An 18,430-nucleotide genomic window follows, 5' to 3' on the forward strand; every position below is an offset into this window, starting at 1 on the left:
GTGACTTTCTTACCTTTTCATACCTAAAATGAAGAGTTAGTCCCAGGTGTTATACAGAAGCTAACAGCATTTCAGGCAAAAAGCAAATTGCCATTGAGTTTTACACAATTTTTTTTGGTTTTGCGGTACCACAAGAGGTCTAGTTTTATGCAGATTTTACAAAATATCTCTGGCAACTGCCAGCAAAAACATCTTTGTATTTGACACTGTGGGCAAATAACCCTTAGTCCAGTTCTCTTTGGGGCTCCCATTACTCTCTCCCTCTTTCTTATGGCAATGTGCATCTGCAGCCTGAACGCTCTCTACATACTCCTATTTTAAAACAGAGTATAACTTGCTGAGCAAAAGAGGATTTTTTTTTTTCAGGAATGGGAATGGAGTTTAGCAACAAAGGTGTCTTGGCCTGATGCTATGCACAATGACTAACATTTGCTTTAACACCTCATCGGTTTTCACAGCATTTTAAAGACAATTCTTTTCATTGTAGTGTGAAAATAATACTTGCCTCGACATATTTCCTTTACGCATTCTTTGGTTTTAGTTAATTTGTGTCTGATTACACTGACTAGCAGTGTAAAGAGGTTCACTGGTTAGGGCCCTGATGACCACAAGTGGTTGGAAATTAGGGAGCTGAGTCAGTGCTTTGACAAGAACTTTCCTGTGAGCCTTGGTGAAATAGAGGGGTGTCTGCACCATGGCTACCTGCCTTTAATAAAGGATGAATATCACTTTCCGACATCAGAGAGACATACTGGATTGATAAATGTGTTGTAAATTACAAAATACAGATGTTGTGTTCATGGGGGCTGAGTAAGTGCCTGAGATGCGTTGGAGGCTTTTGAATGGAAAGAGATCTAGAGAATAGCAAAAATATGCAAAAAAATTGTTGTATTTTGCATACAAGTTACAAAATATAACTCATACTCTGCTAGTTGAGCAGCTAACAGGTTTATTTTGGAAGCTCTTTGACTTCTTTCACCTCAATTAAAACTCTTACAAAACTGAAGATCTCATTGATCTTGAATGGAAATCCTGTGGTATGAACTAAATTCTAGTAGAGGTCGGGGGAAAACAGAGCAAACTCAGAAGTTTAGAGTACTTCTGCTTGGTGCCTAGTTTCTCAGTGGTCAGAGGCCTAGTAATTTGCTGCTGAATAATTCAGATTCGGGGTATCATTATGGTATGAGGTATTGGTCCAAATTACTAGGGAGCGTCCTTTCTCTCTAGTGATTTCAAGGGAGATTGTTATGGTCATCTTATAAAGGTTACACATGTATGCTTGGGAGACACGTTTGCAACTGTACACGGGTTTACAAGCTGCCAAGTCACAGCCTGGTTTCTTGAGTAGAGTGCTATGGTGAGGTCAGATACTTTGTAGCCCCTCTTGTTTGCTTTGCATCTAACATTTAAGTGGTGAGCATTTTATTCTTCTGGTTTCAAAGAGGCAGTTTCTCCCATCACCCGAAGTTAGGCGTGTAACTTAGAAAAGGAGTTCTAGCTGGCAGGTTTCCTGAGGCATCCTCTGCCATAAGAGGAGTCAAGCTGTTTGATTCAAAGCAGGAGCCTGAGGCTTGCAGCTCCTGCATGAGGACGGCCTCTCCTGGCAGGGTCGTGCCACAGACTCACCAGGGTGCAAGGATCAGTCATCTGGTTGCTTTTCATCACGTATTTAGAGGGAAATCAAGGGTCTTTGGAGTTGGTGGATTTCAGAACAGCTTCTCAGACTTCACTAAGTGATTTATGCAATGATGGGAACAAGATTTTTTTTTCTGAGCTGAGATCTGGTTGTGGCATCCATCACAAAGTGCTTTGAGACAGCTTTGAATATGGATAGAGTAAATCCTTCTCGCTGCTCAAGAGCATTGGAGTTATTACGAAGAATGAAAGTTGCTGATTCCTCTGAACTCTGTGATAGCATTAACATGTATTCTTGTTTCTCTTTAGCCTCAGGCAGCTTTATAAAGAGATGCATTTGGAGTGCAGACATTCACCCATACCCAGTAAAATGTGTCTGATGTAAAAGGATGTCTCTTACTGTGTGTTTTAGAAAAAAAAATTGTTTGACTTGCAAGAAGCGTAATGCACGTTTTGTAGATTGTATTTTGATTTTTTTCACTTGCTGAATGTCTTAGGGTATTTGTCTCATTGCAAGTATCACTTAATATAGTACATTATTAAGCACAAATTTTGTTAACAAAATGCTGAATGCACAGTAAATGAATTTTGCAGAACTGGGTCACTGGAAAGTTCTTCATTTCTCATCTTTAAGTCTCTGAACAATTCTTGTCCTGAATGGTGGTCATGTATCCTTTGTTGACGGTTTATTTGATTTGTAACCCTTTGGGGGCTGAAAAATTCTTTAAATCTGTTCTTGAACTGTGCAGATTAAAAATACTCAAGTGTGATGCTTATGGCACGATAGCTCACAATGCAATGTTTACTGTCTTTTCCAGACTAATGGACATATATCTGGGAATGGAGATGTATATCAAGAAAGGCTGGCTCGTCTGGAAAATGATAAGGAATCTCTTGTTCTGCAAGTAAGTAATCACCTAAATTATTTTTTTCTGTTCTTGCATTTGTATGAATTTTTGATAGTACATGATAAAACTTATGAGGATCTTTTTGCAATTGTGTCATCTTGGAGTGTTTAGGAGGCTTGCTGGTACCTGAGAGTTAACACAAATTAAGGATAAGTGTGGATTTAGATTGCAGGAAAAAGCTAAAGCTTTCTGTATATCTGATCTCTTTAAATCTCATTAGGTGAGCAGGTCTGCAGAGTGACCACCTTGTTACATTCATGTAAATCCTTAAGATCACTATTTTCCATGACCATTCACATGCTGTCCACATAAGGTAACATATGTCCTGTCCTTGTGAAAGATGGCAAAAACTTCAAGACTGGCCAACAGGCAGGAAGAGACGAGCATCTCCTCAGAGGTCCTGCTTACTTCCTGGGCTGGGTCAGCCCTGAATGCTCTTGTCAGCCGGCTTGCTCTTTCCATCAGAGTTGGGACTACCTGGCACCCCTTGGTCTGTGCAGGCATCCTGTGGTCCCCTGACACAGCCCTGGTCTAAGGGCTGTGAAAGCACTGAGCTCTGCTCTAGGCAACTTGCCTTTGTTCCCTGCAATACTTCAGATTTCCTCAAAAGAATCTGTTTAAAACAGGCCTTAACTCAGAAAAGGCAAAATGGGAATCAGTCTGCAGTCTCAAAGGTGTTCTCTTGGTCCTGCCTAACCTCAGTCTGTGTATTTTAACCTTCTTTGCTTTTATTGGTCTGAAACAAGAAGCTGTTCACTATGGTACACTTTGTGCAGTCACTTGGAAAGCAGAATAAGTTGTTTGCAGGGAGCTTTAGCTCTTTGGTTGTTAAGGTAGGAGCCAGTGGGTTTTAGTTAATGTATTGTCATGGCAAAGGCATAATTGTTTGCTGTAAAATGCAGCAGCCATCCCTTGTGAAATCTTCCAGGGCAAGTCAGGAGAGGTGATGCAGGACCACATTATATCTACCAGGATTTTGGCTGAAATTCTAGTAAGCATGAGGGGAGAGCTATTCCTCCTCTCTTGTCAACTTTGCCATGGGTTGTGTCCACTGCAGAGCTCTGCTGCTGCTGCTCCTCCTACCATGGTCTGATTTCATCTGTGGCCCAGCCAGCACTGTTAATCATACAGTTCTTCAAGGGACACATATGGTGTGGATGCCAGGTATTAAATATGAATCCATTTTTCTCTGCTTTGCAGGTAAGCGTGCTTACGGACCAGGTGGAAGCCCAAGGAGAAAAGATTCGAGATCTGGAGTTCTGTTTAGAGGAGCACAGGGAGAAGCTGAATGCCACAGAAGAGATGCTGCAGCAGGTATTTCGCAGGCGCATGTCTGTCTCGCTGTCTTCATTCTGCCTTAACAAACTACGTTTTGCTTCAAAGAGAGCAGTGCACTTCAAGGTGTTGCACTCCTTGATGACTCTTAACTAAGTGATAATTTTCTGTCATATTTGCTTTAAAGTCTTTGTACTTGGTTATGTCATTGCTGCTTTACACTGTAGGAATCCAGTACTTTTCTTCTTTGAGCTTTCACCCACTGAACTTCAAAGAGACTTGGATTAAAGCCTCTTGTAGGACGGGTGGGTTCCCCTCAAAGCTCCTTGCTGCCTAGAGAGACTGTGATGACAGGCAAGCTATTTTCCCATCCTGCAGCCAACCCACAGTAGTGCCTCCGTAATCTCAGATGCATCCTAGGTGCCTGGAGTCTGTTAGATGGGCTGTGTCCCAGGACGTCAGAGAGTGCAGGGAAGAGTGTGATGCTTTTCCCCATGAAAGAGGCCTTTAGCTGTAGAAATAAACTACTGATTCCTTCTCCTTGGATGCATAATTCTGTTCTGTTCTTCCCTGTCTTGAATCAGGAGCTTTTGAGCAGAACATCGCTTGAAACTCAGAAGCTGGATCTTATGGCAGAGATTTCCACTCTGAAGTTAAAGCTTACATCTGTAGAGAAGGATAGATTGGATTATGAGGACAGATTCAGAGACACGGAGGTGAGTAAAACCCAACTGAACAAATTGTGAAAGCTGTGTATGGCTTTTACGTTCTTTTATGTTATCTGAAAATTTCCTGGGTTTTGTTTGTTTGGTTTTTTTCACCAGGCAAGAAGGGAATTCATCTTTAAGGTTAAAGTATCTATCTCTTAAAATAAAAAGTGCCCTTGTTTTACGCAGAAGGATTTCCAAAAATGGGGTTTGATTCTTGCCATTAGATCTCAGGAGAGATGGCATTTAGGATGGATTTAAATAAAATCATGAACATACTGCACTCTCATGTCCCAAGTTGAAACTGTCATAGTCTTAGTAAGCCATGTCTGAGGCAAACACTTAAGTCCATTGAAAATACAAAAAGCATGCATGTGCAAAGACATAAAAGACATATGATACATGAAAAGTATACATAATATACATGAAAAAATACATGAAAAGACATAACTTTTGGTTTCAGTAACAGAGAGAATGAGATGACTATGTGCAAGGGCATTTTCCAGCCTCCCTTTAAACCTCAGCCCCACAGAAGCCCAGGACCAGAGGCCAGAAGTTACTCATCTCAGCCTGGCTTCAGCCCCACAGCAAGCACTGACAGGCAGAGCTGCAGCCCAGAGCTGCCATCCCTGGCAGTGCTCTACTGGGGTATTTGCCCTCTGCATGCTGCAGATCTGTGTAGCTGAACCTTGCTTGTGTTTGAAGCCAGAAAGCAGGTGGCAAACCCAGTTTTGCCAGGATACACCAAGAATCCAGCCAAGCCTCTCTGCCAGGGTGATATACCCCATATCAGAAATACCTTGGAGTCTGCCTCGGGAGCAGAAGACAATTTCCAGTTCTGGGTTTATCGGTGAGCTGAAATGTCTGATGTTTATATTGTGGATGTTCCAGTTGTCATTCATTTCTAGTAGGGAAGAAGCCATAATGTCATCACAGGAGACAAAATCTGCCCTTTCCACTTAAATCAGTGCTTTATTAATTCTCTTCCAGTTTCTTGTGTATTTTCCAGTGAAGTGTCATTCCTCACTTGTGTTGCAAGTGTAAGAGCAAAATCTAGTCTTGCTTTTGAATTACTTTCTTTGGGCCTGCTGGAAGTAGTACACAGGCCCAAAGAAATCCACAAGTTGAAAACCAGTGACTGAAATTATGTTCAGCTTTGAAAGGTGAAGGTCATTTACATAGCGATGGCGGTGACCATTCCTGCAGTGTATTACATCTGGCCACTGCCAAGCTGTGGACCAGATTCATGTTGCCTCCTTTTCCTCTAGTTTGATACCAGATGTTGTGTGAAGGATTACAGCATTGCCATAAAAGCATCTGATTTTGCAGCCAGGCAAGTACAATGCTGGAGAAATTGGCAGGTGGAAAGATGGAGGGAATTGTTGAAGGTCTCCTGCATCTCTAAGAGGTGTGTTGTGAGGGGGCTGCTTGCTCAGCTGCGGTGGTCTCTCTGCCCACACAGTGCTCTTTCATGAATTACAGCATACAACAGATAAGCGTCTTCACCTGTATACTGACACCTTTCATTAAGCAGCCCAGACAATAGATGAATGAGTTGACATCAGTAATAAGGGGCTTTAGGAGGGCGAAGTTTCATCCAAATGACTGCACTGAGCAGGTGGTTTCAGAACCAGATTCCACTGCATCTCCATTTATAAACAAACACCCTATGGTTTCTTGTGCTTTCCAAAACAGATAGCAATAGTGATTGTGCTTTGAGTGATTTACTTCCTCTCTTTCCATCCTTGTTTTTATTGACTAGGATTCTTTGCTGAGCTTTCCTGTATCCCACCTTCTTTCATTTCCCTCAACTGCAGTCTCTCCGTAACTTAATAGTATAATTCAGACAACAAACTGAGAAGGTGGATGTGGAACTACTTCTAGTCCCAGAAAAGTGGTTACTGTGAGGACCACAACATGCACTGCAACCTTGTAGGCTCTTTGCAAGATGCCTACCTCTATGGCAGCTATGTAAACCTTTATCTTTGAAATACCTTGTAATATATTTAAGGTCTTTGATATAAATAAGATAACCTAAATTATGTTTAAAAGGTAATTACTATAAATAGGAGCTATATAGATTTATTTCCTGGATACTTATGCTAGTACTTATGAACTGTTACTAAAATGTTCCTCTGTTCCTTTGAAAACCAGACTGATGTAGTTCAGTGTGATAGAAATTATGATGAAGTTTCTTCTCTCTTTCAACACTTTATAGGTATAAAAAGGTTTAGGCTTAGGCACTGAAAGGGTTAATATGTCTTAATTTCCATTTTGTTCAGTGGAACAAAATGAATGACTAATTAGCTGCAAGGGTCTCAGCTAAGTGAAATCTCCTACAAGTATTTTGGAGTCAGTACTTACTCAGAAGTACACAGTATTTTATTCAGTGTTTCTCTAATTATATTCCTATTTAAAGTAATCGATGATCAATTACTTTCACAGAACTTAGTATTTAAACGAATATTTAAAATATTCTACTGCAAAACACATTATGGCATTTACATGCAAAATTTCACACCCAAACTGGGAAAGAAAATCTATGAACATTGCTTCCGTTTTTATTTAGAGAAAAGAAAGTGAAAAGAAGAAAAATCATTGACATCTTAAATCAATTTTTGGGGAGCTACTGTCTCCTACAGAATTACCATTCAGATTAACTCTTTCATATTATCATATTACTTATGTCACAACTTCCCCTTCCAGCTTGGTAGGTTTCTCATGTTCACCATTCTTTCTCTAAACAGATGCTTCACTGGATCTGCTTCACTAAGCTTTTTTCCCTTTATGCTCTAGGACTGTCTGTATGATCGCTAATACACACCTTTTTCAAAGCTAATTGTGTACTTAACAGAGATTTATAATTGTTCTCTTCTTTAAATCATTCCAGTCTTTCCACTTTTCTCAGCAGACACCAGTATTGTTTTCCTTAAGAAGCATGGGTGGTCTGAGTTGGGCTGAGTTTGTGTAAGAAAATATCATACGACAGAGTTTATTTAGGGAGGAGTCCATAACCAGACATAGTCTTTGAAGCAGCAGCCAGAGGTTAAACCAGCTAACTCATGCAGAATTCTTCATAATTTAAACACCACCAGTCTCCTTTGTGCAGATGAATTTCTGAGTAGAGCAAAACAGGGAATGTGGTTTGTGTTTCCAATGCCAGTCAGGAAACCTCTGACTCCTGAAGTTTAAAGTTATCATTGCTTTCTTTTGCCTTCCTGGCCCTGCTACGAAGAGCACGAGTAACATGAGCAGGGAAGGAAAAGGCTTTGGGAAAAAGGAGTCTGTATGTCCACCCCGCCAGCTCCATTCATAGATCCATGCAAGGAACAGCTGTTGGGTGTTTACATGGAGGGCCTGACTCTGAATCATTTCATAGCTCTTTCCTGTTTTGCAGGTTTTTAAGACAGGAGCATGTGTGCCCAAAGAGGAGGTATTAAATGCAAACAAAGGAGGTGCCGTGTGCTGGCCACTGTGTATTTTACTGCTTTACTTTCATCCAAGTCACCCAGGGAACTCATTGGGTTTTTGGTCTGATCTTAGTTCCTGATGAACCTGTGCAACACCCTGAGTGCCACAGGGACATTTAATAGATACCTCAGCATCACACTAACCCCAAGAGCTCTTTGGGCCATATGCAATTATAATGGTTGGCACCTTCAGGTTTCAAACAATGCTGTGATCTCCTTGCTGGGGCTGCTGCAGGAGGTAATGTTGCGCTTGCAAGAGAGTAATTGAAAATATTTTCAGGGCAAAGCCGGCTGTTAGGACTTCACTTTAGTTCTGTTTAACCCGTGAGAAACTATACAGTATTTTTGGTGACCAGTTACTAGTGGTAAAGGATCCTATTACTCATGAGGCTTATAACAGAGTAAGCGGAAGAATTTAGTTTCTGCTCCAAGATCTTCCACTCCTGGATTCTGGTCTCAGGATGGCTCTGTTTTCTCTGACACTGTGAGTGCATCTTGACACTTCTGTTAATTTTTTTTGTAAAAGGAGAAGAGTTTGGATTTTTTTTTTTTCATTTTGCCTCACAAGGGCCTTTTGAATACAGATAACTGGTTTCCCTCTCCTCCTAAAGTATTTTAAGTCACATAGTTCAAGTGATAAATATATAGGCTACAACCTCATATTGCCACACAACGTATTTCAACATTGGATCATGCCAAAGCAAAAATGGCGGCTGCAGAGGAGAAAAGCCTCAAACAAATTAATTGTCACAGTGTCAAAGCTGACCATCAGACCCGGGAACACAGATCTGTTAGAGATCTTGAACATTTGGTATTATAAGATAAGAAACATCTCAATTAAAGTAGTCATGCTGACTGACATCCATGTAGATTCATACTTAGAAGAGTGATTTGCTTTGTGAAGGTCACACACTGAAGAAACAGTGAGGAATTGCAGGTGTACCCAAATCAGAAAGTCATACATTAGTAGTAGTACTTACTAATTGCATCAGAATGTTCTGTGTTTTCATTTTCCATGTAGTTAATAAAACCGTAGAATCCCTAGGTTGGAAAAGACCTTGAGTCCAACCGTACCTGTCCACTACTAAATCATGTCCCCAGGCATCTCATCTACCTGTCTTTTAAATACCTCCAGGGATGGTGACTCAGCCACCACCCTGGGCAGCCTCTGCCAGTGCTTGATAACCCTTTCAGTGAAGAAGTTTCTCCTAATGTCCAGTCTGAACCTCCCCTGGCGCAGCTTGAGGCCATTCCCTCTCGTCCTGTCACTTGGGCAAAGAGACCAATGCCCACCTCTCTGCAACCTCCTTTCAGGCAATTGTAGGCAGTGATGAGGTCTCCCCTCAGCCTCCTCTTCTCCAGGCTAAACAACCACAGTTCCTTCAGCCACTTCTCGTAAGACTTTTTCTCCAGCCCCTTCATCAGTTTCATTGCTCTTCTCTGCACACGCTCCAGCACGTCAATGTGTTTCTTGTAGTGAGGGGCCCAAAACTGAACACAGTATTCGAGGTGTGGCCTCACGAGTGCTGAATACAGGGGCAGAAACACTGCCCTGGTCCTGGTGGCCACACCATTTCTGATAAACGCCAGGATGCTGTTGGCCTTCTTGGCCACCTGGGCACACTGCTGGCTCATGTTCAATTGGCTGCCAACCAACAACCCCAGGTCTTTCTCTGCCAGGCAGCTTTCCAGCCACTCTTCCCCAAGCCTGTAGCACTGCACAGGGGTTTTGTGTCCCAAGTGCAGGACTCTGCACTTGGCCTTGTTGAACCTCATACCACTGGCCTCATTCCATAGATCCAGCCTGTCCAGATCCCTCTGTAGAGCCTCCCTTCCCTCAAGCAGATCGACACTTCCTTGCAGGTTGGTGTCATCCACAAACTTACTACGGGTACATTCAATCCCCTCATCCAGGTCATTGATAAAGATATTGAAAAGGACTGGACCTAGCACCAAGCCCTGGGGAACACCGCTTGTGACCAGCCTCCAGCTGGATATAACTTCATTTACGACTCTTTGGGCCCAGCCGTTGAGCTGCTTTTTAATCTAGGAGGCTGAATCTCCTAGACTGTTTCCTCTCTGTTGTATTTTACTTCCAGCAGACATTTGGCAAGTTGAAATCCCCCACAAGGACAAGGGTTAGCGATCACAAGACTTCTCCCAATTCCTTATAGAATAACTCGTCAGCCTCTTCTCCCTGGCTGGGTGATCGATAGGAAACTCCCACCACAATATCTCCCTTGCTATGTGCTCTGCTGATTTTTTTCCCATAAATGTTCAACCCTATCATCAACGTCATTAAGCTCTAGGCTATCGAAACACTCTATAACACAGAAGGCTACCCCACTGCCTTTCTTTCCTCGCCTATCCCGCCTGAAGAGTTTATAGCCAGCTGCAGCAGCACTCCAGTTACATGAGTCATCTCATCACATTTCCATGATGGCAATTATATCATAGTCTTATGCCTTACAATTACTTCTAGTGCCTCTTGTTTATTGCCCATGCTGTGTGCATTGGTGTAGATGCTCTTCAGCTGGGCTAATGATCCTGGTACTCTCCTAAGAGGAATACTCTCCTAAGGGGAATACTCTCAGTTCCTAAGTGACTACTCAGTGAATTTTCTAACCCATCAGTAATCTTTACGTCTGTGCTGCCATTTGAAGTGCTATCCCCCGCTTCTTCAGAGGTGTCAAAAAGGTCCTCACCAGCACACCATTCCCCAGGCACTGGAGCGCCATTCCCAGGCTTTTTTCTGTCAAGCCTGGTTTTGTCTGCCTCCCTCTTTACATCTAGTTAAAGCTCTGTAATGAGCCCTGCTGTCTTCTTGTTAATTAGACTTTTACCCATTGGGGACAAGTTTACCCCATCCTTGGACAGCAAGCTTGGAGCTATGTAGGCCAACCCATGATCAAAGAACCCAAAGTTATGCTCCTCACACCAGGTTCGGAGCCAGGTATTATTTCCATAAGGCAGGTGACAGCTTGTGAGCCTGGAGTGGGAGGGACTGGAGTAGGGAAGATGCGACTAATGCATTTGGAAGGATGGCTGCCATGGTTTTCCACTGGACACTTATTGTGGTGGACGTCCAAGGAGTTGAGCAGCCAGAGGAGCAGGAGGCCTTTATTAAAGAGGGAACACAAAACCAATTTATGTCTCCTTTTGTCCTCTTCCCTCCTCCCTTCAGCGCAGTAGTGCAGAAACTGAGAAGTAGGCTCCCTGGATATCCAGAAAGCTCTGGATTGCTTGACTTAACTGGGAATTTCGGTGTTGTGGTTTTGTGTATGGAGTACCTTTTATTGCTATTGTCTTTTTACAGGTCCCACCGAGGCACACTGGGGCAGCACTCACTCTGTTTTCTGTACTGAATTTCTTTGTTGTTTCTCGTCTTGTTTGTCCCCTCATTCAGGATTTGATCCAGGAAATAAATGAATTGCGATTGAGAGTGGGAGAAATGGACAATGAAAGACTCCAGTATGAGAAAAAACTTAAAACTACCAAAGTAAGTGAGGCTGGAGGGAAGAAGCAGAGATGGGTGTAAATTAGGCTTTAAAAATTTGCTCTCTTTTCCCCTATCCGTGCCTGCAACCTGCAAAATCCTGACCATACTCAGATGCAGGGGTTTTGTGGTACTCACTTAGCAACAGGGGTTATTTCCAAATTTCATGCTATGGTTTTCAGATCCAGGCACTGATTTTTTATGAAGGATAACTCACCACACAGCTGGCTGTTAACAGTATATATATAACCTGTTTAGACCCTTGTTTCCCTAATGTGTTGAGGAACACCAGTCACAGTACGTAAGATGTGTGCCATTGGTTAGAGCAAAGCTGATTTATTTTATACTAAATGTGCTAAAAATCAGCTGCTTCTGAAGAAAAGCATTCATCCAAGTAATTCTAGCAGCCTGTTTCTGTAAGTGTTTAACTTCTCTTGCCATTTAGCCTTTTCTCTTTTCTATCTTTAGTTTTCTCTCACTCCTCTGTCTCTGTTACCAGTCTTTAATGGCCAAACTTTCTAGCATGAAAATCAAAGTGGGTCAGATGCAGTATGAAAAGCAGCGGATGGAGCAAAAAAGCCAGATGCTAAAGGTGTAGTAGTTTCTGGGTAACATTGGGCCTGTTTTGAATCCTTCATGTTTCGCCGTTTTATGGTCTGTCTTGCATCATGCTGTCATGCTCTGTTCTTCATTAACTGCTGTGTGTGTTGATATGCAATGTGCCCTTTCCCATTAGATGTAGAAAGCTCTTGATGTAGATATCGCTTGTAAACAGCTTTTATATTGGATAGACAGGATTTTAGTCTTGGGAATTTTGCATAGGTTACACATGGAGTTAGGCTTTGGTTAAAATCATTCTCCTTCAAAGGGAAGATCACCTGTTCTGTAGCTTACCTCCAGTATTCAAACGGAGCTTTTTCTCACCTTTTTAGAGAAAATTGAGTCTAGCTAGAAAATAGTGATTCTTTTAGACTGTCCCTTGTCCCACATGTCCCACACCGTGTTTCTAATTCAGGGGAAGAAATGCACACCAACAACCTCATGCAGCTCTAGTTGCCCATGGATGTGACAGCAGCTTCTCAATGACCAAGAGATGGTCTTGTTTTGGAGAAGTGTGAGTCCAACACTGGCAGAAATGTCATAAAAATCAGTACTAAGTTGGAGTACTGGAGGATCATATTGCCCAACCACTGTTCTGGAGAAGCTGTGATTTGAAAATTTTAAAATTGATCTACTTTTAATGATGCTTTACAGCAAACAGGAACCAGTTTCAGGAGGTTCTCTAGTCTGGCCATAATGTGGCCTGACACAACATATCACAACATATTTGTAACAGATCTTTTGCGGGAAGCTCAGGAGTAACCTAAGCCACACTATTCTAGTTTGGTTTATTACTTTAGGGATTTAACACTTCAGTTAGAAGCTGTAAATGCCGAAATTATTAGTCTTGCTTTGTTTTGCTTTGTTTACAAACTGAACAAATTAAATTTTCAGTGTTGGGTACATTTGCACTGAGGGTCCTGTCTTGATGATGCTGTTGCACAAGATATCCTCGGACATCAAAGAAACATGTTACTAAACTGGGTAGGATTTGACTCAAATTTTAAAAAAGTTAAATGCATGGATCCGTGCCAGTCACTTGGTAGTGCAGATGGTTAGAGCTGAGTTAAAATTTGACAGCATTTATCTAATACACCCCAACTCCCCCAAACGCCATCTGTCTTATTCCCATGAATTTCAACTCAAGCTTTCTTTCATAATGCTTGATCAGCAAACCCAAATGGTGGCGGAGGTACCACGTTTTCATCTGAACTGCCTTCCAGTATGTGTTTATGTGCTTGATGGTGTCGTGATTGATTTTTTCTTTCATAGAAGCCATAGTTATTTCTGAAACTGTCCTCAGCCTGGTGTAAGCACAGTTCCATGATTGTCCAGTTTTGAACGTGGAAAATGTGCTATAAATACCAAAATAAGTGTTCGTAAATTTTAGCATTCAACCTCATCACCTGCACTTTTTCTGTCTCTGCAAGGTTACATAAATAAGAAAACTGCTTTTTGTGCTTTACTCTTTCTTTTTTAAATTTACATGTAAAATCTCTTTTCAAATAATACATGAGACCAAAACATTTGGACCGTAGGCCCCCTGGGTTTTCCCCCTTATGGACACAGCAGTCTGTTGCGATGTTCAGAGACAGGGTTTGGTGGGTGTACCCTCAGCCAGTGTAAATGTCAGGGCACCCTCAGTCATTTCCACTGGCTGAGGATCTATCCACTGCAGTTCATAGGAGGGGATTTTGGAAACATCTCAGTTGTGTGTGGAAGCTGTCACTGAGCGATTCTTTGTCTGTTACAGGATGAGCTAGCAGCTTTGAAAGACAAATTGGAGCTGAAGGAAGCTGAGGTTAAAAGACTGCAAGAAAAATTGGTTAGCAAGCTAAAAGGAGAAGGAATTGAAATATTGGACAGAGGTAAGAAGAAGGGAGGCTGTCTCAGAGTCTTCCTCAGTTACCTCATGTTGAGGCCATGTTTCTGTGAATGGTTGTACAGGAAATAACAGAATAGAAGCCTCACTTTTTATATCCTCACTGTCTTCATGTTTACTTATTTTAACATATTAGTGGATATTCCTGATGCAACTGCCGAACATATCATCGTAGCAGGCTCTTAATCAACTTAAAGCTAGCCTAAGTAATCTTTAGTTAGCTCTTTACAAGGCTTGCATGGTGCCTCGAATAAATGCCATTCATATTGGCGGAGAAATCCTTAAACTAATATAACAAATTCCCCAAAAAGGTTATATTGAGAAGGAAACTTTATGTGTGGATATCTGCACTAGGCTTTGCATGTGCATCCCTTACTGTTAAGGAAGAGCAAATACTGCAAGCTAAAGTATGATGTTTACCAGTAAATCTTCAGTGTGGACCCAGCACTAAGTAGGTGAAACTGAGGAATGGTTCTGTATTTGTGCACTGGATAAGTCTAAATCCTAATTACACTTGAATTAGCGCAGAAACTTTACATGTCAGATAATTCTTTTATTTACCTACAAAGAAGAAAGAAAGTCGCTGTTTATTTGGGGGAAACTTAGGGAACATATTTGAAAATAAAAATTTTTCTTTAAAGCCTCACAAAAATTTTCACAGACTTTCTTTGACCTGCTGCGATTTCACTTCTGAATATATCTCACTGCAAGTTATTGCTGATTTGAAGACTGTGCTTTTAAAGTATGTTTTTCATAAAAATAAAGCCACAAGAGGTCAATTAGTCTCCTGTCCTGACCCAAGAATGAAAGTGCTGTGTGTAGTTCATCACATTTTGTTTAATAAAGTTATCTATTTTAAAAACCACTGTAAAAGCACTAAAAATTACCATATTGAACCATGATTCCTTATTTTAGGAACATTTAAATGTGAACAAGGTCTGGCTTTATTGCATTTATGGCAACTTGTATGGGGCTTTTCTCCATGGGGGCTGCTGTGTACATTGAACTCCCATTACCCTGTGGTTCTCTGCTTTAGTTTTGTTTTCAGTATAGGTCAGCAGGGCATCTTCAGCTATGATGAAACATGTTTTTTCTACTTTGTCTCAAATATAGGAGTAATGCTATTTGCAGATCACACAGGTTATCTACCCCATTAGCTGAGTTGTGCTTTCTGAACAAATATGCAAACATTATCACTTACCTGGTTTTTGCCAGTAAAATGTGAGCTCTTAAGCTGATCTGTTGGCATAAGGCTGTGCTGAAGTTTCACAAGTGAAAAAATAGAGCTGAAAAATATATCCTTGAGACAGGTAGTTGTGTAGGAGAGCTGTGAGACTGGTTTTTGTCATTAGGAACATTAGCACCAGGGGAGTGCAGGTTGAAACCATGAACTGCTTGCTTCTGCAATAATATGTGAGGAATAGTTGACTCCTTAATTAAGTATCAGTATTGTGTTAAAAGTTATTTAATGTCATAACCTTCATGCTAATTTCAAATCCAATGGATTTTCCTGCACAGATGAAAATTGTAAAAAGAAGCTCAAAGATAAAAGTAAGGTTTCTGGTGTCTTTCCACAAGCATTTGCATTTCAGAAGTGCTTTCCGGAATAGCTTTCTGCATGTGTTTGCAAAACTGCTATAAACTTTGTTAGGTTGCATCATCTATAACCCTTAGTTACACTTACAGGAAAATTTGAGAATAAGGGTGGATATATCACACTTGACATACAAAGTTTTCTGAAGAGCTGATAGATCCTGTGGGTCTCTTCCAACCTGGTTATTCTATGATAAAGAAGGATTTGGTTTCATGGAGACTCACGAAACAGTTGCCTCTCAATGAAATGCAGTCGCAATCCAGTAAAGCAGATTTTCAATTATTGTAACTGAGTGAACACCATTGGAACTGGATCAATTGCAGTTTTAGCCTAATGTGTCCAAACGTCTTTCATCTAGAAATCCAGCCAGGCGGCTTTTTTTTCTTCTTGCATTTCATTAAGGAGGAAAGTGTTCTTCCCACTCTGTTTTCTGAGAAATTTAGGAAGTTAAAGTAACATAAAATGCTTTCTTGGCCGTGAATTTGGCCACCTGTCTATGTTTGTAATGAAATTTAAAGTTTACTTCGTTTATTCAAGGTAGATTTCTAGAAAAAATGGGGGTTATTTCCACTCTTTCTGAGTTCCTAGACCAGAACACCTCCAAAATCTAACCTTGTTGTAACATATGTGTTTCCGTGTATTTATACTTCTTTGTAAATAAGGATTATAGATGAAGCACAGAACACTGTTGTCTGTATTAGGAGCCTTTTCCAAGTCTGAACTACAATACATATTCTAGCATGACTGCTTATCACAGCAAATACTTGTATCATTCCATTGTGCTGTCCTAATTTCTACATCCATACTGAATTAAGACTAAGCATCACTGCACAATGCTTTCTTCATCATATCCATTAATCCTATTGCTTTGTATAGTGAGTTTTGGAGATGACATTTGGGGTGTTTGTCAACTGTTGTAATGAGAATGTGTTTTATTGCAGTCCAAATGTAGTATTTTATACTTGGGACGTTTTGTTTGGCATTTATTTGATTATTTGAAAGGTGGAAATAGTGAAAGTCAAGCAGTAGTTTTACTCTTGACTTTTCCATTTTCTTAAGGCTGAGGAGTGAGTAAGGAAATTTCCTGAGTTTCATAATTTCCTTGATAAACGTTACAAAAAGGGTTTTGAAGAAAAATGGTTTATCTTCTCTGTATTTCCATCTAAAATAGAATTCAAGTGGCTTGTGTTTTGTCTTTTAATTTGTAAGTTTACTTTCAGATATTACTGAATTGCTGCTAGGCTTTTTTGGTTTTCTTATTTCCTTACGCTGTCTTATTTACATTGACTTGGAGAACTGTATTGTGTTTTTAGATATAGAGGTACAGAAAATGAAGAAGGCGGTAGAATCTCTAATGGCAGCAAATGAAGAGAAGGTAGCAAATTAATTATTTTTTCAGTAATCATTCATAAGTTTTAGTTAAATCTGAGAAAATCTTCATGTGTGAACTTGCCACAATTCAATTAAAAAATCAAATTTGTAAGAATCAGTGATTCATGATAGTCAGAAGCACTGCAGTGCCTTGAAGGGTCTCTAACTGAGCATTTATGAGCTCTGTTGCACATACACGGGGTCCTTACATTTTTGTATCATTCAGTTCAGTTCAACCGCATTTTGTACCGTGTTCTGAAAATGTACAGAGCTCCATACAAGTCCCATGAGGTGTTACAGGCAGCATTTCCATAAGAGTTTTCTGTAAAGTATGGATTGTTTTCATTTTGCTCATTCACATGCGTATGCATTTTGTAGGATGTTTTCTTCTGATCACCAAAGCCCCAAGTCCTTCTATTACTGCTTTCTTTGTACATGTCAAATTTATTATATTCTACCTTGGACTTAACACAAGGCAACTGAAATCCACTTTCAAGGCTAGGACAATTCTGGTGATTAACCATATGATTATTCTTGCTAAATACAAGTTTTGATATTTCAAACCCTCTCAGAGTTCTGAGTCCCATCACATCCACACCTCCCATTTCTTTTAGTGTCACAACCAATTAAATTGAAGAATATCTAGTATTTGTGTTTCTTATTTTTGATTTGCTGGAGGAAGAAACATAGTCACAACTTTCCTTTATTTTAGGATCGGAAGATAGAAGAGCTTCGACAATCTTTAAATAGATACAAGAAAGTTCAGGACATGGTGATATTGGCTCAAGGTAAAAAAGGTATTGTACAATGGAAAAAAACCTGAACTCTACTCCCATTTAAATTCTAGATGTGTTGTGGTAGGTTACATTGACTCATAGACTTATTATCTTTGAAGGCATCTCTTAGGTAGAGTAAAAGACAACTTCAGCTGGTATGAATGGCAAACTGCTTTTTCCTTCAAGCAGCTGCACATTTGGGTGCTGTCCCTTTTACCATCTGGTGGTAGTAACTATTATTGTCACATTGCTATTTTCGCCCTTGTAAAATTAGGTTGAATGTAATAAGCTCTCAGCCTCTTTCCATAGCCTCCTGAAATGCCTTTCAGGTCTGGCTGCTACATTTACTGCTTAAAATTGCTGTTCCTCTCTTGCATGTATTCCTGAGGAGGGGTTGATAACTGAGCAGAGCAGTGTCTGAGCACGCATCTTCCTACAAGCCAAAGCAGCACCACTCAGTGGCTCTGCATATGCTCTTATAGCAACACCTGAGAGCTGCCAAAATGTCAGTAACCAGGTAGGTGCACTGCCAGGACTGTGTTGTGATGACTCTCCACATCTTTGGCATATAATGAAGTCTTCACAAACCACCACATACAGCATCTCAGCAATGGAATAGCTCCTTCCTTACTGCAGTGGGAGGGCGAGGCTGGCTTTCCCTAACAGTTTCTTCTCACATGCATCCATAAAAGAAGCCTCTATGCCACCAGATAATG

At 40.8% G+C, this 18,430-nt stretch overlaps 1 protein-coding gene across 19 annotated transcripts in view; it reads left to right on the forward strand.

Moving 5' to 3' along the window:
• Positions 1-18,430, forward strand: part of PPFIBP1 (PPFIA binding protein 1) — a 114,080-nt gene that overhangs the window by 72,002 nt on the left and 23,648 nt on the right. For 6 of the 19 annotated variants that reach the window (XM_069863711.1, XM_069863729.1, XM_069863720.1 and 3 more), the window contains 9 exons: positions 2,454-2,540; positions 3,744-3,857; positions 4,403-4,534; positions 11,402-11,494; positions 11,991-12,083; positions 13,845-13,959; positions 15,492-15,524; positions 16,881-16,942; positions 17,651-17,735. In XM_069863711.1, coding sequence (XP_069719812.1) covers positions 2,454-2,540; positions 3,744-3,857; positions 4,403-4,534; positions 11,402-11,494; positions 11,991-12,083; positions 13,845-13,959; positions 15,492-15,524; positions 16,881-16,942; positions 17,651-17,735 — 814 coding nt within the window. The remainder of the gene's footprint in view (positions 1-2,453; positions 2,541-3,743; positions 3,858-4,402; positions 4,535-11,401; positions 11,495-11,990; positions 12,084-13,844; positions 13,960-15,491; positions 15,525-16,880; positions 16,943-17,650; positions 17,736-18,430) is intronic. The other 13 variants (XM_069863797.1, XM_069863862.1, XM_069863823.1 and 10 more) reach the window with 7 other exon arrangements.

This window comes from Phaenicophaeus curvirostris, chromosome 1, assembly GCF_032191515.1.
Source record: "Phaenicophaeus curvirostris isolate KB17595 chromosome 1, BPBGC_Pcur_1.0, whole genome shotgun sequence".
Classification (NCBI taxonomy): domain Eukaryota; kingdom Metazoa; phylum Chordata; class Aves; order Cuculiformes; family Cuculidae; genus Phaenicophaeus; species Phaenicophaeus curvirostris.